Here is a 23,301-nt window from a genome sequence, read left to right on the forward strand (position 1 = left end):
TAATATAACAGGATAAACCATGTGAACAGGTGGAGCAGGATTCAGCCAATGGTTAGCTTATTAAGGGCACACAATGTTAGGTCCTGTTTCACCAGAAAATCAATGGGGTATTGCTTGTGCCCATCAAAGGTGATCAGAATGTATTGCAGTCTTATTACTTTTAAGAACACTAAGGGAAATGAACCTGGTGGTCCCAGTTTAGCTTTGGTTGCCCACTGTCAATCCTGCACAGAAAAAAACACTTTTATATTTCCATGTTTTTGTGGTGTAAACAGGATGCAGGACCAATCTGTAGAGAAACCTCCTGCACAAAAATAAGCAACATAGCTCAGATGGTTAGATCCTGATGTTTAGAATGCTGTGTTATTTGCTGGGCAGATGTTTGAATCAAAGCACAGGAATTTAGCTTGTGATTCTTCTGCATTTGATGAAAAGAGTGGTATTAAGGTCTTTACTAAGACTGGCCTCTTACTACCTTTTCTTTTGAGGTAATCACGAGCTTCACCCAAAATGGTATTATTACAAGTTCTTCGGTACAAAGTTGGAGGACTTTGTCTGTAGAGGAAGGCCGAGAATTATAGATTGGCGCAGTGAAATGCCATATTCAAGAATTGGTTATATTGGATTAACGTGTAATCCCACAGTAATAATGCAACCAGATAACCCAGATATTAGTAATATCAGGTGCAGCATTACTGCTCCATCAATACTGGTTGTCTTGCAATGGAGGCCTGAGATTTCCAATAGCACCATAGGTATTTGCAGTGGCATGAAACTGCAAAGCCCTGGTAACAGGAGCCACATGGCTGCACACACGCATTTGTGTCAAAATCATAAAGCTGCTCAAATAGTCAGTATTGGTGTTACTTTGCAAAAACGAACATTAACGTTTGACTTTAATTTACTTTGAGCACCCCGAGTATAACAATATCAGTCACTGTTCTAGATTAACAATTTTACCTACAGGAAAAGGTAAACATTCTACACACACGTGCTGTGCTTTCGAAAAAGAATTCCCAGTGCAATATACAGTTCGAGTGTGCAGGCATTCCAAGGGATCTAAACCAAGAATAGACATAAAGGAAAGAATTGTGAATGTGTGAATCATGGAATTAAATCTGGACCCTCAGCAAGGCTGGCTGTTTTCCTCACGAACACAAGATGGATGCTCGGTTTACCGCTCCATCGACATTCTGCACACCAGAAGCCCTGAAACTTGAATGTTCTTCCCAAGGCCGCGTTCAGCGAAACTCTGAATTTTTTCACTGTCGCTTAAAAAATAGTGGGCGTTATCCATGATTTAGCCTGGCTTGTCAAACATGTCAGCGTGAAGGGTGGTTCCAAAGCAAACAATCATTCCATTTTGGCTGTATTTTCCAATGCTCTTCAAATAGTTTGCAAAATGTGCTGCAACTGTCAAGCCACAAATGCTGCTTGTCACAGCTTTCCCTAAAAAGCAAAAAAATAAAATATTCCTGTGGTTCCAAAAAGAAATCTGCAACAATCGTCTTTATTTTTCTTGGACTTTAGCATTAGTATATTTTCATAAAAGATACACATAGACCTTCGTTCTGACCTCTGAAGAATTACTGTGCAATAAATACCACCCAGGGACCGCACCTTCCGGTTCTTATCTGGGATAATATTACCACATGATTCTAAGTTTCAGAGGTCAGAATATGACATAAAGGGCCATATGTAGGAAGCCAAATACCGGTCGGTAACGGCCGATTGTCGGTAAATATCCCGTTACCGACCGGTATTTAGGCATTTGCTATGTAGGGGGCATATTTTAGGATTCGGTAATTTACCGAATCGGTAAAATTACCAATTCGGTAATTTTACCGATTCGGTAAATACCGAATCCTGAAATGATATGTAGGTAACACTCAAATGAGTGATGTCTAGGAAAAAGAATTAGGTATTTACCACCAAATATAGGTTGGTGATAAATACCGAATACATTGCAAAAAGCAATATTTTGCTGAAAGAAGAGTGCCATGTGGCAGACACACATGCCCTTAGGGCATGTATGTCCGCCACATGTGCACACATGCAGGAATCAGGGGTGCAACAGGGTGTCAATGTGACACCCTTGAATGTGCTCCCCCCATTACCGAATCAGTATTTACCGATTCGGTAATGGTAACTGGCTTCCCATTGATTCCTATGGGCCTCCTGGCCCATAGGAATCAATGGGAAGGTATGCATCATTACCGAATCGGTAAATACCAATTCTAAATTACCGACCCTTTCCGAATCGGTAAATATTACCGATTGATTACCTACATCACATTTACCGATTCATAAATACCGAATCGGTAAAATTCGGTATTTATGAGTCGGTAAATGTGACCCTACCTACATATGGCCCAAAATGTGGACTCGAAGTGTGGTACCCAATTAATACACATTCATTTTGCATTTCCTATACTGTCATAAACATAATTCCATAACCTGTTTTCTCCTGATCAGATATTACCGACCAACTCCGAATGTCGGGCCAAGTTGGGTTTCGTCTGTAAAGATATTGGGCCCGATTCACAGAACTAACTTAAGATAAAATCTTAAACTTACTACTTTTGGTATTCACAGAAGGCATTTAGTAGTACTAAAGTTAGGATTTTGTCTTAAGTCTGTCTTAAGTCTGTCCTAAGTCTGTCCTAAGTTTGTCTTAAGTCTGTCTTAAGTCTGTCTTAAGTCTGTCCTACTATTTTTGGTATTCACTGAAGGCATTTTGTAGTAGTAAAGTTAGGATTTTGTCTTAAGTTTGACTTAAGACAGGCTTAAGACAGACTTAAGACAAACTTAAGGCAGTCTTAGGACAAACTTAAGACAAACTTAGGACAGACTTAAGACAGACTTAAGGCAGTCTTAAGACAAACTTAAGACAAACTTAGGACAGACTTAAGACAGACTGACTTAAGATAGACTTAAGACAAAATCCTAACTTTACTACTACTAAATGCCTTCTGTGAATACCAAAAGTAGTAAGTTTAGGATTTTGTCTTGAGTTAGTTCTGTGAATCGGGCCCACTGATAATGACAGACACCCCCCCCCCCCCCCCCCCCAGCCACAGTGGGCCCTTCTGAATTGGCTGCTAAGACACCAATACTAAAGAATCATCACTTGCTGAATGATTAGGCAATAACCAAGATCAAAAATGCCATCTGCATCCCCACAATTATGCAGGGACACCCACCCCCAGTTATGTAACAGTAAATTCGAGCAAAAGATCCGACAAGGTATATATATATATATTCACTGAAAAAACCATAGGTTTCACACAAGTTATAGTTAGCTGTACATTTCACTCGTAAAAAACCAATGAAATTCCCCCGTTATAGTTAGTGCAGGCAACTATAACTCACGCGACCGCAATCCTCTGCTGATGCTAATACTGTATTTACACAATTATTTGCCCATGTCTTCTTCCATTAAATTTTAGCTATACATATATTACAAATATTTTTTTTTCATAAAGACACATATGTCATCAGCAGAGGATTGCGGTCGCGTGAGTTATAGTTGCCTGCACTAACTATAACGGGGGAATTTCATTGGTTTTTTACGAGTGAAATGTACAGCTAACTATAACTTGTGTGAAACCTATGGTTTTTTCAGTGAATTTGCAAGGTTTTTTAAATGCTAATTCCTAACTAAAACGTGTGTGAAACCTATGGTTTTTTCAGTGAATTTGTACGGTTTTTTAAATGCTAAGTTACTTTACGCCATTCGTGGCCTGCGCGCCCAGTTAACGCAGTTCGTTCCGTGCGCGCACCGTGCGTGCACAGTGAGCACGCGGTGCGCTTCGCGCACCGCGCGCCCACTTTACGCAGTTAGTGCCGTGCACGCACGGTGGTCACGCGGTGCACTGCACGCACCACGTGCCCACGTTATGCGGGATGGGCCATGTACTCACAATGCGCTTCGCGCACCGTGCGCACATGGGGGACATATTATGCGCATCGTTGGGAAATGTATTCTTTATTAATTTCATACAAGTGAAATGCGATGCAGAAATGGTGCCCTTCGGGCACCATTTGCACACGGGGTGGGGAGAGTGTGGATAATTATTTTTTTTTAAAAAAAATTTTACCGTACGCGTACGGTAAGCGTAATCGGCGATTTTTCGAAAAAAAAAATATTTTTTATTGGCCTTGGGGGTTGTTTGGGGACCCCTATATCAATGCTGGGTGGTTATGATCTCAATATACATCCCCTTTATACATTTTTTGGCTTCATTTTGGCTGCCCCACTCAGAGTGCGAGAGAGAAAATGGCGGTCGCCGCTTCCTGGTTTCGACCGATTCGAATGTTTACTAAGATCAAAGAGCCAATCAGAATCGCGCTTGCGCACGCCACCGTACGCGTACGGTAAGCGCACCGTAAGCGCACCGTAAGCTGGCTCAGATATATATATTGATTTAAAGGCTATTTTCTCAGAATCTACTGAACAGATTTACACCAAACCTACAAAAGGCACTTCCTTGACCTGAGGACTACCTCTCTGCCAAATTTCATTTAATTCTGTTCAGCCGTAATATATTACCTACTGGCGGTCGCCAGTAGGTAGTTATAGTTAGGACCCTCTTACCATAGGAAATCCGCAACATTCTATTTTGAATAACTTTGGCGCCGGTCGACGAATCCTCGCGAAATTTTCAAAATAGGTGGGGCGCTGCGCTCCGCTCCTACCCTGAAAGTCTCGGGGGGATTCGTCAAGCGGGGACTGAGATAAAAGGGGGGTCCCAAAACACGTTTTTCCCATGCATTTTTCCATAGGACCTTTAGACACAGCTACAGCCCGAACGGCTGAACAGAATTAAATGAAATTTGGCAGAGAGGTAGTCCTCAGGTCAAGGAAGTGCCTTTTGTAGGTTTGGTGTAAATCTGTTCAGTAGATTCTGAGAAAATAGCCTTTAAATCAATATATATATCTGAGCCAGCTTACGGTGCGCTTACGGTGCGCTTACAGTACGCGTACGGTGGCGTGCGCGAGCGCGATTCTGATTGGCTCTTAGATCTTAGTAAACATTCGAATCGGTCGAAACCAGGAAGCGGTGGCCGCCATTTTCTCTCTCGCACTCTGAGTGGGGCAGCCAAAATGAAGCCAAAAAATGTATAAAGGGGCAGTATATTGAGATCATAACCACCCAGCATTGATATAGGGGTCCCCAAACAACCCCCAAGGCCAATAAAAATGTTTTTTATTTTTTCAAAAAATCGCTGATTACGCTTACCGTACGCGTACGGTAAAAATTAAAAAAAAAATAAAAATTATCCACACTCTCCCCACCCCGTGTTCAAATGGTGCCCGAAGTGCACCATTTGTGCATGGCTCATTCCATGTATATGAAATTAATATAGAATACATTTTCCAACGATGCGCATAATATGTCCCCCATGTGCGCACGGTGCGCGAAGCGCATCGTGCGTACATGGCCCATCCCGCATAACGTGGGCACGCGGTGTGCGCAGCGCACCGCGTGACCACCGTGCGTGCACGGCACTAACTGCGTAAAGTGGGCGCGCGGTGCGCGAAGCGCACCGCGTGCTCACTGTGCGCGCACGGAACGAACTGCGTTAACTGGGCGCGCAGGCCACGAATGGCGTAAAGTAACTTAGCATTTAAAAAACCGTACAAATTCACTGAAAAAACCATAGGTTTCACACACGTTATAGTTAGGAATTATCATTTAAAAAACCTTGCAAATTCACTGAAAAAACCATAGGTTTCACACAAGTTATAGTTAGCTGTACATTTCACTCGTAAAAAACCAATGAAATTCCCCCGTTATAGTTAGTGCAGGCAACTATAACTCACGCGACCGCAATCCTCTGCTGATGACATATGTGTCTTTATGAAAAAAAAATAATTGTAATATATGTATAGCTAAAATTTAAAGGAAGAAGACATGGGCAAATAATTGTGTAAATACAGTATTAGCATCAGCAGAGGATTGCGGTCGCGTGAGTTATAGTTGCCTGCACTAACTATAACGGGGGAATTTCATTGGTTTTTTACGAGTGAAATGTACAGCTAACTATAACTTGTGTGAAACCTATGGTTTTTTCAGTGAATATATATATATATATATTATCTACTGGCGGTCGCCAGTAGATAGTTATAGTTAGGACCCTGTTTCCATAGGAAATCCGCAACATTCTATTTGGAATAACTTTGGCGCCGGTCGACGAATCCTCGCGAAATTTTCAAAATAGGTGGGGCGCTACGCTCTGCTCCTACCCTGAAAGTCTCGGGGGGATTCGTCAAGCGGGGGCTGAGATAAAAGGGGGGTCCCAAAACGCGTTTTTCCCATGCATTTTTCCATAGGACCTTTAGACACAGCTACAGCCCGAACGGCTGAACAGAATTACTTGAAATTTGGCAGAGAGGTAGCCATAAGGTCAAGGAAGTGCCTTTTGCAGGTCTGGTGTAAATCTGTTCAGTATTTCCTGAGAAAATAGCATTTAAAAGCATATATATATGTGGGCGGAGCCTAACCACACATCTCATCCTGAGATCTGATTGGCTGTCAGCACTTCATCCAAGAAGTGTTGGCAGCCATCTTGGGACCAATATACATGATAGCACCTCATTAAAAAGCATTGCAGTTAATAGAAGGTTTTAAGACTTTAGTTACATTATAAGTCATTTGTTGATGGTACCACACTCATTTTAGGAATTGTGGTATGTTCTAAGGTGATTTCACCATGTGAAAAAGCCTTCTGCTGGGATATCATGATTGAGAGAAAAATATTTTCTCATGCTTTTACCACAGAGGTTTGGAAGGTGATCTATAAGCTAAACTGAGAGCTTATTTTCTGTAAATTCACATTATCTTTCTCAGTCATGTGAGAATGAAGTCTGACATTCTCAGTAAAACATGTACATCCAACAAGGGCAGAGACTGTCAGTTGATTCCTTTGTGTTCTACTGCAGCTTCCCAGAGTGTTCCAAAGAACTACTAGAGCGCTAACAGTCCTACTTATGATAAACGTATGGCACACCTGAAGCCATCTTGCTTGGATTAAAGTGGTAACTCTTAAAACATTTAATTTAAAAAGGAACAAAATGAGGGGGTTCATTTTTCCATAAAAAGTATGATTAGTGCTGCAGAAAGAAAAATTAGGGCACATTTTGAGTGACTTCTCAAATCCTCTTCTATTTCATTAAAAAATTCTGACATGCAGACTGAAACATGCACTTTCAATACCAGCAGCAGTTTCCCCTGGTGAGCAGTAGCTTTACTACAGTGATCTAATGAGCAAAAAGAGTGCTAACATTCTGAATTTATGGCAAATGTGTGACATATCTGAATACCTTCATGATGGAATCAAAGTAGAAAACTGAAAGCATTTCCTACTGAGGAGACTGCAGTACTTGAGGAAATTAGGAAACTTCATAACAAATAAATCTCCCAAGATGGCCACCGGAGACAAAAGAGCCCAAATGTAGCCCAAATATCACCCAGATGTAGCCCAAGTATAGCCCAATGACAGAATGTCCCAGAATGTTCTTAAAAACAACTAGAGCGCTTACTGTCTTCATTATGACAAAAGTATGGCACACCTGAAGCCATCTTGATTGGAATAAACTGGTAACACTTAAAACATTTAATTTAAAAAGGAACACAACGAGGGGGTTCATTTTGCCATAGAAATTATGATTAATGCTGAAGAAAGAAAATGAGGGCACATTTTGAGTGACTTCTCAAATCCTCTTGTATTTCATTAAAAAATTCTGACATGCAGACTGAAACATGCACTTTTAATACCAGGAGCAGACTTCCATGGTGAACAGTAGTTTTACTACAGTGATCTAATGAGCAATTAGAGTGCTAACATTCAGAATTTATGGCAAACGTGTGACATATCTGAATACCTTCATGATGGAATCAAAGTAGAAAACTGAAAGCATTTCCTACTGAGGAGACTGCAGTACTTGAGGAAATTAGGAAACTTCATAACAAATAAATCTCCCAAGATGGCCACCGGAGACAAAAGAGCCCAAATGTAGCCCAAAATCACCCAGATGTAGCCCAAATATAGCCCAATGACAGAAGTGTGCAAAACATTTATTATTTTGTGTTTTTGCAGTGTTATATAGTGCAGACTTGTCAGGTATTGGAGTGCTTTACATGAGCATTGGTTACATCACACAAGAACAAATTCATTTTGGTTGTAGACATGGGGAGACTAAGTGATTTGACCAGAATCACAGAATGTCGAGCTGAAGCAGAAACTTCAACCTGGTTCCCCAGTTGCAAAGTTTGCAGTTCTGGAAGTAACACCACATCCTCTCCCCTAAGTGCAACATTTAATCAAGTGGTCAACTGGATAAAAAAACATAAAGATAACAAATAATTTAAAAGTGCTTTGTCGCTATTTGAAAACTCAGAAAATATGTCCTTATTTTAGTCTTTTAGAGCACTAACCATAATTTTGATGCCAATAAGACCCTCTCATATATGTAATTTCTAAAGGAAATGCTCTAGGTATTACAGTTTTGATTACATCAAGATGATGTCAGGCGTTCCACACTTTTGTAATAAATATAGAATGTTAGCAATCTAGTTGTTCATTAGGATACTGTTGAGAGGCAGAGGCCAGGGGCACGGACTCTGAAAATTGAAGGCAGGTAGGAGTGTGCAAAGGCAACAATTTAACCACACTGAGCAGGCAGGAAGGGCCGTGGAAGCACAACAGACTATGGAGGGCAGTGGAAAGGGGGGCAGGGGCAACAAACCAACAATACAGGACTTGCAAGAGAGGCTGTTGGAGGGAAGATCTATTACGGGTCAAGGAAGCTAGGGGCGGTTCCCAGAGCCCCGGGAGCCACCACAGAACTGAGCAGGAGAGTGAGTCAGGGACAAAATGGGCACCTTAATTTGAGCCGGGGTGCCTAGGAACGCTTGCTCCAAAAATGAAGAAAACAGACATATGAGACATGGAATTGGAGGCAGAATACAATGGCAGTTTAATGAGAAGATGCAACTTCAAAGAAACCGCAGAATAGAGACATAAAGTACAAAATACAGAATCCAGATAATCATACAGCTGTCATGATATTCTCTGTACCTCAATTAATGTACTGACAGAGAGAGAGAGAAAACACATCTATAAATGCATCATGAGAAACAAGTTACACCAAGGAAAATGTTACCTAGGAACACTCACGTTTACTCTTAGAGCAAGCATTCCTGCAATTACAATACAAAATCTTTTAAATGCAAAAGTAAAGAGAACAATGGTTAAACATAACATGACATTTCATATAGGTAAAATAGAATAAGATACTTCAAGCAAAGCAGAGCAAGACATTTTAAGCAAAGGAAGACAAGAGCTCCCAGCTCTTGGGGAAAACCTGCACAGCCTGTTAACCTACATACAGACGGCGAGGTAGTCCGTCGATATCTGTGGGTGCTCCCTTTTTATATCATTTTGTGGGCTCCTTTGCACGCTACATCTACCTACGTATGCTACCCAAAAGCTTTGTCTGCAGATTTTACCAGACATTTCGTCATTTACCCACTTAATGCTGACAATGGACTGGGTGAAAAGGTCAGTCTCTCAGGCCAATCGCTTATCGTGAGTTCCATAGAGCAAGCATAAAATAATGGGTATTGTACGGGAATTCAATATATTCATGTATAAAATCTCCTCAGTTCTCCTAACTTGACGCTCTGCGGTTGCCACTTCCTTAAAAGCGGGACACCTGCCCAGGAAGCAAGTACCAGTCCAGGATGCAGCCTACTGTATGTCGACAGCTTCAGGGGGATGTTGAACTTTGATACCGAGCATGGAGCACTCGGGTAGGGTGGGGGCTACTAGTTTGGAGCAGAAGGCCTCGCAAACCTGCCTTCAGACAGCTATACACTACAATTGCAGAGCTATGGTCAATTTAACAAAGAGGCCTACATATTGAACAGAAGGGCCTACACAGGGGTTTTATGCTGGCTGAGTGGTAAGGATGTCTCAGGATAATTATATAGCAACACAGGACCCGCTGGTCAATTTAATACGGCCTACAAATGCGGCTGGCAGGGCAAGGACAAGGGTCTCATACTTCAGGTGTGGACAGAACGGGCCAGGGGCCCCCTGTGATACAAAATCTACCCTCCTTCAAGGCTGTGGCAATGTAATAGACCATTGTGGGCAGAAGGAAGAGGCAATGGTAGTACAACCATACATGCCAACAGACCCGATTCAGCCAGGAAACGTCCAATGTTTTTAAGCTCAAATGGGCTTTATTTGATCTGTCTCCTGTCTACAATATCCTCTTTTTCAATGTAACTCAAAGGGGAAAATCAATACCCCAGTTTTTTTTCAAAATCTCCCTCTTACCAAGTTCAAAATGTTCGCAAGTATGGTACATTGGATCATGGAAGGAAATGGGATAGGGACATGGACTTGGATAACAGAGGACAGGAGGGACATGGAGAGGTGCACCAAACTGACCCTGCAGGGCAGGCATCAGGGTTTGCAGCAGCACAATACACCACACAGGGCATGCAGGACGGGAGTGCAGCACAACAATCCATAGAAAGCAAGAGGGAGGGGACAGGACCATGCACATGGACAACAGAGAACAGAGGGGCAAGAGGCAATGGTAGCTAGCTGACCATAATGGACAGACAGGAGAGAAAGTTTCAGCATAACAGACCATAAAGGGCAGGAGGGACGGATCAGGGGCGTTACAATGGAACAGACAAGCCAGGAGGGAGGGAGTAGGGGTCTGCACATGTAAACGGAGGGCTGGGGGCAAGGGGGCAGGGCAGGAGCAGAAAGATAGCCATGGAGGTCAGGCCTGATGGGCACTAGAAGCAAGACACACCATGAAGAGCAACAGTGAAACTGTGATGGCATACACACAGACCATGGAGGTAAGGTGGGAGGGGGTCAGGGGCAGCTAACTGACCACACAGGAAAGGTGGGAGGGGCCATGGCAGCACAGAAGACCATGCATGGCAAGTGGGAGGGTTAGTGGCAGCACAATGGCTATGATGGGCAAGAAGGAGGGTGCAGGGCCATGCACAAAGGACGATGGAGGATAGAAGGGAGGGTCAGGACCTGTGCACAGACAAGAAAGTTCAGGGGAAGGGACCTCACAACAGACCACACGTGGCAGGGAGGAAGAGCAGTTGCAGCACAACAGACCAGGGAGGGCAGAAGGGTGTGGCAGTACAATGGACCATGTAGGACAGGAGGAAGAGGATAGGGGCATGGCATGTGGACAGGCAGGGTGGAGGTGGCAGGGACAGGTTACAGTCATCTGACAATGCTAGGCAGGTGGGAGGGGAGTGGCAGCTCAACAGAACACTCAGAGTAGATAGGAGTGGCAGGTCCATGGGACATGGTGGGCAAAAAGGATGGAGCAGGGGCATGCACAAAGACATCGGAGGGCAGGGGGAAGGAGAATAGGGGCAGCAAGCTAAGCACAGAGTTTAAGCAGGAGGTCAATGATGGGGCATAGAATTGGGCAATGGAGGGCAGGAGGAGTGGACTGGTACATCATACTAAATTGAGGGCAGTGGCAGCACATCAGACCATGCATGGCAGGAGGGAGGAGGCTAGTCCATGGATTCACACAACAGAGGATAGGGAGGAGGGGGATGGGGCAGCAAGCTAACTGTTCAGAGAAGGCGGGTATTAGGAACTTTATTGTTTTTAAAACATTGTGTCTGTGCGAACTACTTAAAATATGAACAAGTATGCAGCATAATCTCACTTTTATTCAGGAAGAAGAGGACGTTTGTGACTGTGACTCTGGGCTCACTTGGCAGAAACACCCCCTGACCCTCCACCCCCTATCGCAAAATGTAATGCCAGTGAAAAGGGTAGGTGAACACAGTGTTATATAGAACATAGTCCTGAGAGCACGATTGAAAATGAAAACTAGATATAGTGTATGGTATAAACTATGCACCAAAAAGTGTGATATAAGATGAACCGGGTGTGAAATATAATATGCAATACATTGTGCGCAATGACAGATTCATTGGAGAGCGCGAGATAGCACAGGCACTAGCGCGTGCTATGCGATATGCGCCTTGGAGTGTAATATGCACAGGGCAGTGTTGTGTAACCTAACTAGTCTCTAAAGTTGTAATATAAAATATGTGCTGGGGAGTGTAACGTTGCATATGCACTGTGACAAAGATATGGATCCCAGATTGTAATATGTATGGCATAGCACTGTGCATTATAACATAGGCATCGAGGAAGGCACGTTAGATGGGGCAATATAACCCGTGCGAAGACAAGTGTGGCATGACATATTCACGGGGTGGTGTTACAGTGCACATGGGCTAGAGAGTGTCATAGCATATGCACTAGCTAGTGGAATACAACACAGAGGTGTGTGGCACTCGGCAGGCAATGGTGGATGTAACACAGCATTCGGCTCTGTCAGGAGCGCGCTGTGACTCTCAAGTGATGTTCGTCCCCTTTCCAGAGAGTAAAATAAAAAGTATTACACATCCGGCAGTGGATGTGTGTTTTATTAACCGTGAGGGGGGTTTCTTGCATAGTTTTGGTCGAATTTTTGTCGAATGCCCTTTGAATAGCTTGGTGTGCATGTGTATTAAATGTGCCCGTCAATAGCTACCCATGTTTGTATAAATAAACGACATGGGTGTCTACCGGGATTAGGCACGGTAGGGCATCAGACATGTCAGAGCTTCACTAGTGGTGTAAATACATTCCACGTGGATTCATTGCATGCATAGTCGCCTTTTAATGAATATCACGCAAATCGTCATGGTGATAGGTACGTACGGTTTGTCCAGCATGTCCAAGGTGTGTCTATAAATATATATTTTTTTAAAATAATAAAAAACAGTGGCCGGCCCTGGGGATTGGGGTCAAAAAAATATAATTAGGAGACAGGCCCCGGGGGATTGGGTCATCAGGGCCAATAAATTAGAATAAGAAGTGGAACCACACAGCCCCCCTTCTTAAAAAATTAAAATAAATAAAAGCCTGGCATCGTGCCGGAGGCCATGCCCCCTCCGTGCAGCACTCTGCAAACGCGCCCCCAACAGGCATCTCCAGTATGCGCCAGGGAGCTGCGCTGCAGACAGGTGTTCTGAGGCCAAGCCCCTTTTTACACCTCTCTGCAACGCAGCTCTGTGGCGTTTACTGGAGGTACCTAGTGGTCTAGTTTGACCCTAGGGACCCTTAGGATTCAAGGGGACTTAATCTCTCAACTTAGAACAGCCACAGGGCGCGTTTACACAGTGGTGAAGGGAGGGGACGGGGCCTGAGGTGACGTGTGCAAACACGCACTATGGCACGTTTTAAATTGGGGATATAATTTCCCTTCAATACTGAGGGCCCCTGGGGGCTAACTAGCCCACCAAGTGCTTCCAGTAAGCGCCACTGAGCTGCATTGCAGAGAGGTGGTCCAGGCCATGCCACTTTTTACACCTCTCTTCAACGCAGCTCTGTGGCACTTACTGGAGGTACCTAGTGGGCTAGTTGGACCCTAGGGATCCTCAGTATTCAAATGAACTTAATCTCCCAACTAAGAATGGACACAGGGCGTGTTTACACAGTGGTGAAGGGAGGGGACGGGGCCTGAGTTAACGTGTGCAAAAACGCCCTGTGGCCTGTTTTAAGAGGTAGTTTTATTCCCCATGCCCTATTATATACTAGGGGCTTACAGAGGAGGTCATGCTAATCACAGGGGGACCCCAACGCATAATGTTCCCTAGTGTATGTAGGTGTTTTCACTGTATTCTAAGTGTCTTTTAACATAGCACTGGCTCTAGGAGTGGTTAGTCAGACTCAGTTACCACCAGTATCCGTCTGAAAAAGTTGAGGGTACAGGATGATTTTGCAACAAGGCTTCTTTCTGCTCTTCTTTTTGTTCTTTCTGCACGTTATCCTTCTTCCTGCACTTATCTTCGTATTTGAGGACTTCTGTTGCTTCTTTCTGCACTTCTTTTGTTTCTTTCTGTGCATTTTTTCTTCTTTCTTCACATGTCCTATCTCTGTAGGCATAGCTAGAAATTAGCATTTAAAAAACCTTTGAAATTCACAGAAAAAACCATAGGTTTCAGGCACGTTATAGTTAGGAATTAGCATTTAAAAAACCTCAGAAATTCACTGAAAAAACCATAGGTTTCAGGGGTGTTATAGTTAGCTGGACTTTTCACTTGTACAAAACCATTGAAATTCCCCCGTTATAGTTAGTTCAGCTAACTATAACTCGCGCGCCCGCAATGCACTGCTGATGACGTCACATATTACATCACTCATGACATGGTCAGTGACATTACTCATGACATCACTGATGACATCTCAAATGACATCACTGATGGTTTTGTACAAGTGAAAAGTCCAGCTAACTATAACACCCCTGAAACCTATGGTTTTTTCAGTGAATATATATATATATACAGACCTACCTGGTGTGGGCTCTCTCTACAGCAGGCACTCTCTGTCTTGGATTTGTAGCGGCCCCGCCTGAGCCGCGGAGAGAGCCCCGGTGCTCTTGTGAGCACCCCTGTGACGACGCCAACCAAAGCCGCCGCGTAAGGACTAGGTGCCAGTATTGGGGGAACTACGGTGTCAACGGGGGCTTGAGCCCTGCCCCACACCCCACTTGGGATTTATTTGTACATTTGAGAGGCAAGACACGCCAGCTCACTGCAGCTTCATTGAGCACTACGTTAACCAGCAGGCCCTGGGTGTGGCAACGCCCACCGGGGCGTGACTATTCAATTGAAAAGGTGCCGAAAAGTGCTGTGCCTTGACCTCTCCAGTTCCTGTCTTTGAAGAAGTGGAAACACGAAACGCGTCAGACAGCGAATTTGAAGTTCACTCCTGTGATGCAGTGTTCTGTTCCCGTTTCACCCTCCAATAAAATTGTTCGGTAACAGACCTACCTGGTGTGGGCTCTCTCTACAGCAGGCACTCTCTGTCTTGGATTTGTAGCGGCCCCGCCTGAGCCGCGGAGAGAGCCCCGGTGCTCTTGTGAGCACCCCTGTGATGACGCCAACCGACGCCGCCGCGTAAGGACTAGGTGCCAGTATTGGGGGAACTACGGTGTCAACGGGGGCTTGAGCCCTGCCCCACACCCCACTTGGGATTTATTTGTACATTTGAGAGGCAAGACACGCCAGCTCACTGCAGCTTCATTGAGCACTACGTTAACCAGCAGGCCCTGGGTGTGGCAACGCCCACCGGGGCGTGACTATTCAATTGAAAAGGTGCCGAAAAGTGCTGTGCCTTGACCTCTCCAGTTCCTGTCTTTGAAGAAGTGGAAACACGAAACGCGTCAGACAGCGAATTTGAAGTTCACTCCTGTGATGCAGTGTTCTGTTCCCGTTTCACCCTCCAATAAAATTGTTCGGTAACAGACCTACCTGGTGTGGGCTCTCTCTACAGCAGGCACTCTCTGTCTTGGATTTGTAGCGGCCCCGCCTGAGCCGCGGAGAGAGCCCCGGTGCTCTTGTGAGCACCCCTGTGACGACGCCAACCGACGCCGCCGCGTAAGGACTAGGTGCCAGTATTGGGGGAACTACGGTGTCAACGGGGGCTTGAGCCCTGCCCCACACCCCACTTGGGATTTATTTGTACATTTGAGAGGCAAGACACGCCAGCTCACTGCAGCTTCATTGAGCACTACGTTAACCAGCAGGCCCTGGGTGTGGCAACGCCCACCGGGGCGTGACTATTCAATTGAAAAGGTGCCGAAAAGTGCTGTGCCTTGACCTCTCCAGTTCCTGTCTTTGAAGAAGTGGAAACACGAAACGCGTCAGACAGCGAATTTGAAGTTCACTCCTGTGATGCAGTGTTCTGTTCCCGTTTCACCCTCCAATAAAATTGTTCGGTAACAGACCTACCTGGTGTGGGCTCTCTCTACAGCAGGCACTCTCTGTCTTGGATTTGTAGCGGCCCCGCCTGAGCCGCGGAGAGAGCCCCGGTGCTCTTGTGAGCACCCCTGTGATGACGCCAACCGACGCCGCCGCATAAGGACTAGGTGCCAGTATTGGGGGAACTACGGTGTCAACGGGGGCTTGAGCCCTGCCCCACACCCCACTTGGGATTTATTTGTACATTTGAGAGGCAAGACACGCCAGCTCACTGCAGCTTCATTGAGCACTACGTTAACCAGCAGGCCCTGGGTGTGGCAACGCCCACCGGGGCGTGACTATTCAATTGAAAAGGTGCCGAAAAGTGCTGTGCCTTGACCTCTCCAGTTCCTGTCTTTGAAGAAGTGGAAACACGAAACGCGTCAGACAGCGAATTTGAAGTTCACTCCTGTGATGCAGTGTTCTGTTCCCGTTTCACCCTCCAATAAAATTGTTCGGTAACAGACCTACCTGGTGTGGGCTCTCTCTACAGCAGGCACTCTCTGTCTTGGATATATATATATATATATATATATATATATATATATGTATATATATATATATATATATATATATATATATATATATATATGCTTGCTCCACTGCACCAAAGAAAACGGATCACTCGCTGGCGGGTGCTGTTGTTGCACGGTGGTGCTCCGTGTGAAATATACAGCTCGCAGAATCCCTTACTCCGTCCGGAGAAAAAGGCAACAGCACTCGCGGTTTCAGTTTTTCAGGGCCAGTTTTATTCCTTAGCGCTTCACAGACGCGTTTCGGGGTTTCCCTTCGTCAGTGTGTTAACGATCTAAAAAGCGCGGCGCCATTTTTATATACAAATTTACGTGTTTCAAAAAGGTTGCAAGCAAGGAAGGACTGACACGCCCCTACGTGTTTCTTGGGCGCCATCTTTCAATGTGCAGGACACCACGTTAAACATACATTATTACAGTCAATTCATCGATAAAATTCGTGTTGTTTAACAAATATTATTTTGTCATCAATACACCCTTAATGTTATTGTCCTGACCATGATTAATACAAATCTCGCCGTGGATCGGCATACCGGCGGTTTTATAAACCGCCCATTGAACGCACATAAGGAAGGACAATGGGCGGTTTATAAAACCGCCGGTATGCCGATCCACGGCGAGATTTGTATTAATCATGGTCAGGACAATAACATTAAGGGTGTATTGATGACAAAATAATATTTGTTAAACAACACGAATTTTATCGATGAATTGACTGTAATAATGTATGTTTAACGTGGTGTCCTGCACATTGAAAGATGGCGCCCAAGAAACACGTAGGGGCGTGTCAGTCCTTCCTTGCTTGCAACCTTTTTGAAACACGTAAATTTGTATATAAAAATGGCGCCGCGCTTTTTAGATCGTTAACACACTGACGAAGGGAAACCCCGAAACGCGTCTGTGAAGCGCTAAGGAATAAAACTGGCCCTGAAAAACTGAAACCGCGAGTGCTGTTGCCTTTTTCTCCGGACGGAGTAAGGGATTCTGCGAGCTGTATATATATATATATATATATATATATATAGTTCCTAGACCCATAAAAAAACATGAACAGCAGAAGCAAAGCAGTGCTTAATATTTAAAAATTAAGTGTAATACCCAGAGATTGTCTCAGGAGCCTGGTGCCGAATGCCAAGATTGAGGTTCTGATACCATTGTTTGCCACTTTTTTCTACCACCATCCAACACTTCCTTTCTCTTTAACTCACTCTTGCACATTTTTTCATCCACGTTTTACTGCATGTCACTAGTTTTCTATAATTCTCTTTCACTTTTTTAAAATTCATTTTCAGCCTTGCCCTCTTTTTTTCCGGGTCAAAGTCTGATGACTAAATATAAGCACTGGTCCCCAGAAATAAGTGGTAGTGCCCACAAGCTGCAACCATCAGCACAGATTAGCTCTGAAGCAAAGAGAAAGAACATTCTCAGTAGCAGGTCCGAGAGAATGGAATGCTTTCACCCTTGCCCTGCTATAAGAATATTATTTTGCCTAGAAGTATGTATGTGATATGTATGTGCTAAAAACCTATCCCAAAGGCAGCAGAGGGCTGGGTAAGGTCAGCAAATGATCTGAGAATTAACTGGTTTGTGGAAAGCTACTGCATAATGATACAGTGTGGCTTATTTACAAGCCACGTGTGCTGCGTCATTTTTAATATGGGAAAAAGTGAAATCTTCAGCTGCTTTCTAAATTGGAGCAGGGTTGAGGCAGTCCTGGTGGACACGTGGATGTTGTTCCAGATCCTGGATGCATAGGTGGAAAAGGCTTGTAGTCTTGTTCTTTCTTTTCATACTTCTTTGTCTACAATCTTAGGGTTTCCTGGCTGCGATGTGCTGAGAACCACCAGTGACGGTGAGCTTGTCGCAGGGGGGCAAGTGTTAATGGCCATGGTCCCTGCAGGACTAGACTGGCTATATGAGATACAGGGAACCCCCCTTCACCACTAAGCTATGGACTGGGCATGGCTGGTAAGGGTGGATGGATGGAGGCTTCAGCCTAGCACACACTCTGCTGGAATGCATACAGTATTCTTATAGAGAATATTCAAATTTGCCCCCCTCCAACCATGCCCAAAATCCTTCTGCAGATGATTACACTCACCCTATACACTATCGGAATAGTCTGAATACCTTCTAGGGCTACTTTGAGCTTCATGTTCACCTCTCGTACCATAAAATATTAAAAACGCATGTTTGGTGATTGAAAAGTCATAACCACTATATATATATTTTTTTTAACATAAAAAAGTGCCATATTTTATTTAAACAAAACATTTATGAGGAACTGGATGCTGCCACTGCTGCCCTCCTCGGTTTTGGTGTTGTGCCCTCACGGAATGCATTCCTGAATCTACGGTACACAACCTTCAAGTGTCTCATACGGCCGGTACCTGTGGTGTGGCGTCTCTTAGCCTTCACACTCCAGTTATACTTTCTCTTGCACTTAGCGGGATATCCGCACTTGCCACAGGTACATTTCTGGAGATGGTACGCCTTTGATCCACAACGATGATACAGAGTGTGTGTCTTGTTTCGGTGTTTGCCAAATGATGACGTTCCCTTCGTCATCTTGCCACAACGGCTGATACGATTGAGCCACTATAAAAATCTGATAGCTCACACTAATTAAAACTACCTCTAGGAAGTTTAGAAAACCAGAAAGAAGCAACAGGCCATGACAACCTTAGGTTGTATAATGTTCAAAAACACACACACAAAATACCAAAACGAAATGAGCTTAATTTTGTGCACTTAGCATGTAACTGACATCCACAAAGACATGAAAAAACATTCTGATGATAGAAAATCCATGTGAAAATATTTGCTTAAGTCTAGGCTGATGAAAGCGGAGATTAATAAACATAAGTAACTGGAATAGCTGTCAAGTTATAAAGGGCATTAATCCCTTTGTGACTGACATGATAAGGCTTTCAGAACCTTGTGTTGGGAGCAGATGGAGGGAAGCTGTGAGAGCCTGGGTTTTTGTAGTTGCCATTTGCCTAATCCTTTTCATGAATACCATCTAGAAAGGCTCAGAAGCTTTAGCATTAGGAACCCTCCAAATAAAGCATTAGATTACAGTATTTATTGGTTTCATGTGAGGTTCCCTATAGAAAAACCCTTTGATGTTAGTTTTATTGGTTTATTTATTTATTGAGCATTTGTAACCAGCTGTATTCAGAGGGTAACCGGCTACAGTACAAAGCGAAAGAGCAGAGGAGTGGGCGCGAGGATTCAGAAAGCATGAGAGTGGGGGGAGGTAAAAAAGGGGTTGTTTGATCAGAATAAGCAGTAAGTTATGTGAATGGCCTAGTGAGTGGGTGTTATTACATTGATGGGTTTTTATTGTCTTTGGGAAAATGAAACAACTTCCTTGGCCCCTCCCGCAGCATGTGATAAGTACCCCCTGACTCTTCCATAGCTCACAAAAATTAATTGACTTTAAGCTGAATTCCCCCCCCCCACCCCCCCTTGAAGGAATGCCCCCAACCTGCCATAGGAGCTGCAGGGTCATGTGTAACACTCATGAACAGTTTAAACTCTTTTCTGAAGGGTAGGTCTACAGCAGAGGTGTCCAGGGCTGGTCCAGGAGGGTGAGATCCTTTCCATATTTGTAGGATATTTGCATAAGATATATTTCCATGTAACACAGCTGAATCGGCTTGTTATGATTATTCGGAAAATCTTGTATGAATCCAGACCTCCTGGGTCAAGGGCTCTCACCATTACGTTGTGTCCTGCAAATCTTTGTGTGAGCAATGTTTACGCTGTTTTGTTCTACTATTAAATTGGCCTAGTATTATGTAATGTGTTGTGGGTGAAACAGACACTCTCATTTACAGTCTGGAGAAATTCCCCAAAGATTGTACTGGCAGGGACACGCATACAAATGGTTCCTATGCTCAGCTAGAGTAAATCAGCAATTAGTTCTGACAACTTTATAACCAGAGATTTCATCCCTAGAGATTGTAATGTTGTTGCATGTAATAACAGTACATTTAACATTAGCTTGTACATTTTAGCACAAAAAGAGGGAGTTAAAATGCTTGTGCTAATATGGGATGATTATGAGTCTCAGGGATTAACATGTGAGAAAGCTGATTATTAGGTGAAGTGGGTGATAGTCTTCTTCAAGTAATAATGGCACTTTTCCGAAATAGATCCAGTTAGGTCTCAATAGTTTAAACCTGAGCTCAACCCTGGGTAATTGTAGCACAGAGCAGGCAGGCTTAACTTGCGAGAAATGAGTAAAGCATTTATCAGCACCAAAACAATTAAAATGTAGGCAACACAACCCAATAAAAATCCCAATCCAGTTTTTAAAATAGAGAAAGTTTTAATGAACATATAGACACCAAAACAACACAAATTGGATGTAGGAAACTGGAGATAAGATTTTTCAATTTTTTGGGTGTCTCTATTGCCAAAAGATTCAAAACACTAACCAGAGGTATTTTGTTGAGCTTGACTGGGTCAAAGTCAAAAGATATTGTCCACCGTGATGAAGCGCAGATCACATACAGGGTCCAGCTTTGTCCTAGTGGAAAGTTTACCGTCTGACATTGTTGGAGAAAATCCTGGTTGATGAGCTAGTCGGTGGGATGGGAGTCAGCTGGATCTGAAGCAGAGACTCGTCAACAGCGGTGGGCTTAAGCGCAGGACCTCAATGGGAGCCGTAGCTCCAGTGGAAAGTTCAAGGCTCCCAACGGCAATAGCAGGAAAACTCAGAGTGGGTGTACTCCGAAGATCAGGCCCAGGAATATGACAGTGTGCTGCTCGGTGTTGGTCCCGGTGAAGTCCTCTACATTCGGACTTAGAAACATTGCTGAAAGTCAGGTTCCTTTCAGCGGGACAAACCAGCAAGCTGAGTCCGACCAGCAGTTCAAAGTTTGTGGATGTAGTCCAGTGGTAGCCTCTGGTTCCTTTTGCAGAACGTTTGGAAAATGTTTTTAAGTGTCCAGTCTTGCAGGTTCTGAAGTGAAAAAGATCTCCTTAACACCAGCCAATGATCCAGTAGCTTTTGTGCACCACTATAGTATTAGGACTCAATCTCCCAGAAGCCATCAGCAGGGACCATGGCAAATCCATTTGGAACTGGCCAGGGGAGCTCAGCTCAGCAGAGTCTTGAGGCTGCTTGCATCTTTTATGTTCCTGGAGCTTAACAGGAAACTAGCAAACTACTAATTGGAGTCCGCTATCCTCTCCTGGGTACAAGTGGGGAACAGGTACACTCCTCTGGGTTTCACTCCACAGGATAAAGAGCAGGTGCAGTTCTTGTTTATCTTCAACAGGTCCTAAAATGTTCTGAAAAGAGTACTGAGGGTGACACATTTATGCTCAGTGCCAGCCTATGGGTAGGGAAAATTCCTGTCCACCCCCTAACCAATGATGAAAAAGTTCACAGGGGTGCCCCTACCTACGTTTGCAGCACCTGTGTGTTTTACTGTAAACGATTCCACAGTGCCCCTCTCTACTTCACACCAATATGGCAGAACCTCACTTCCCTTGTACAGAGCTCTGGGCACACCCCTGATGTGTCTCTTAGGGGAGTGAGAAACTCTTCCAGCAAACCAGTTCTTGAACAGATTTTCCCTCACTGGGATTGGTGCCACTCTGGCTACTCAAACAATGGCAAGGGCAAGCCAAGGTGTGTGTGATATCTGCCTTCAACAAGGGATGCATCTTTGAAGCTCATGCATTTAGTGGGCACATTCCCCAGGACATCCTGTCAGGAGGAAGTCATACTTTCTTCTGGCAGAGGCCTTTTGTTCCCTTTCCTGGGAGCAATTCACACCTCACAGCAGGCTGCAAGGTGTCTGTTGGGGATTAATTCTGAAAAGGCGACAAGAGACTTTAGGCAGGAAAATACCATTCTTCTAAAAGTGGCATTTTTAAAATAGCAGTTTAAAATCCGACAGGACCATTGGATTGGATTTTACATTTCTATTAATTTGAGATCTTGAATCATGGTCCTAGCTATTTCCAAACTGAAGTTATGCATTATAGGGTGTTATAATATAACCCAGTGCTCTTCTATTGGAGAGCCAGCCTTGCCACAGTGAAAAACTACTTTGAAGATTTTTCAATGCCAGGACATGTCAAGCGTAAGTACACTTGATCTACTTTTTGACCTGTTAGTTCATGGGTGGTAAACATATATAATAACCTACTACAAAAGTTAGATTCGTATACTAGTTGCACTACTATTAAGTGATACTACTTCTAACATATATGATGCGAGTGGCTGTATGACTGTATGCTTGTGTGTATGGGTATGTAAGTGGCTGTGTGGTTGTATAAGTGGGTGTGTGAGTAGCTATGTGGGTGAGTGAAATTCTGTGCGAGTGGCTGTATTAGTGAGTGACTGGGTGTTAGTGGCTGTATGGGTGAGTGAGTGGCAGTGTGAGTGACTCTATGGATGAGTAAGTGGGTGTGTAGTGATTGTATGGGTGAGTGAGTGGGTGTATAAATGGCTGTATGAGTGAGTGACTGTGTGTATAAGTGGCTGTGTGGTCGAGTAAGTGGCTGTTTGAGTGGCTGTTTGCTTAAGTGAGTTGGTGTGTGAGTGGCTGTATTGGAGAGTAAGTGTCTGTGTGAACACTTCTATGGGTGAGCGAGTAGATGTGTGAGTGCTTATATGGATGTGTGAATGAGTATGTAAGTGGTTGTGTGGGTGTGTGAGTGAGTGTGCAAGTGCTTTATGGGTGAGTGAGTGGCTATGTTCAGAGGCTGTATGGGTGAGTGAGTGGTTATGTAATTTACTGTGTATGTAAATTAGTGGATGTGTGAGTTGCTGTATGGGTGAGTGTGTGGCTATGTGACTGGCTGTATGGATGAGTGACTGGTTGTTTGAAAGGTTGTATGGGTGAGTGAATGGTTGTATGAGTGGCTGTAGAAGTGAG

General features: G+C 44.1%; 2 protein-coding genes across 4 annotated transcripts in view; one reads left to right on the forward strand and one right to left on the reverse strand.

Moving 5' to 3' along the window:
- GRM5 (glutamate metabotropic receptor 5) overlaps window positions 1-23,301 on the forward strand; it is a 967,034-nt gene that overhangs the window by 399,594 nt on the left and 544,139 nt on the right. The window lies entirely within an intron of this gene.
- LOC146805841 (large ribosomal subunit protein eL37-like) lies at window positions 18,674-18,967 on the reverse strand. Its single transcript, XM_085623145.1, has one exon. The coding sequence runs from the start codon at window positions 18,965-18,967 to the stop codon at window positions 18,674-18,676; it is 294 nt and encodes a 97-aa protein (XP_085479271.1).

Source organism: Triturus cristatus, chromosome 8 (genome assembly GCF_964204655.1).
Source record: "Triturus cristatus chromosome 8, aTriCri1.1, whole genome shotgun sequence".
Classification (NCBI taxonomy): domain Eukaryota; kingdom Metazoa; phylum Chordata; class Amphibia; order Caudata; family Salamandridae; genus Triturus; species Triturus cristatus.

Coding starts and splice junctions, on each gene's coding strand:
- LOC146805841 (XM_085623145.1), bottom strand. CDS start 18,967: ATGACGAAGGGAACGTCATCATTTGGCAAACACCGAAACAAGACACAC.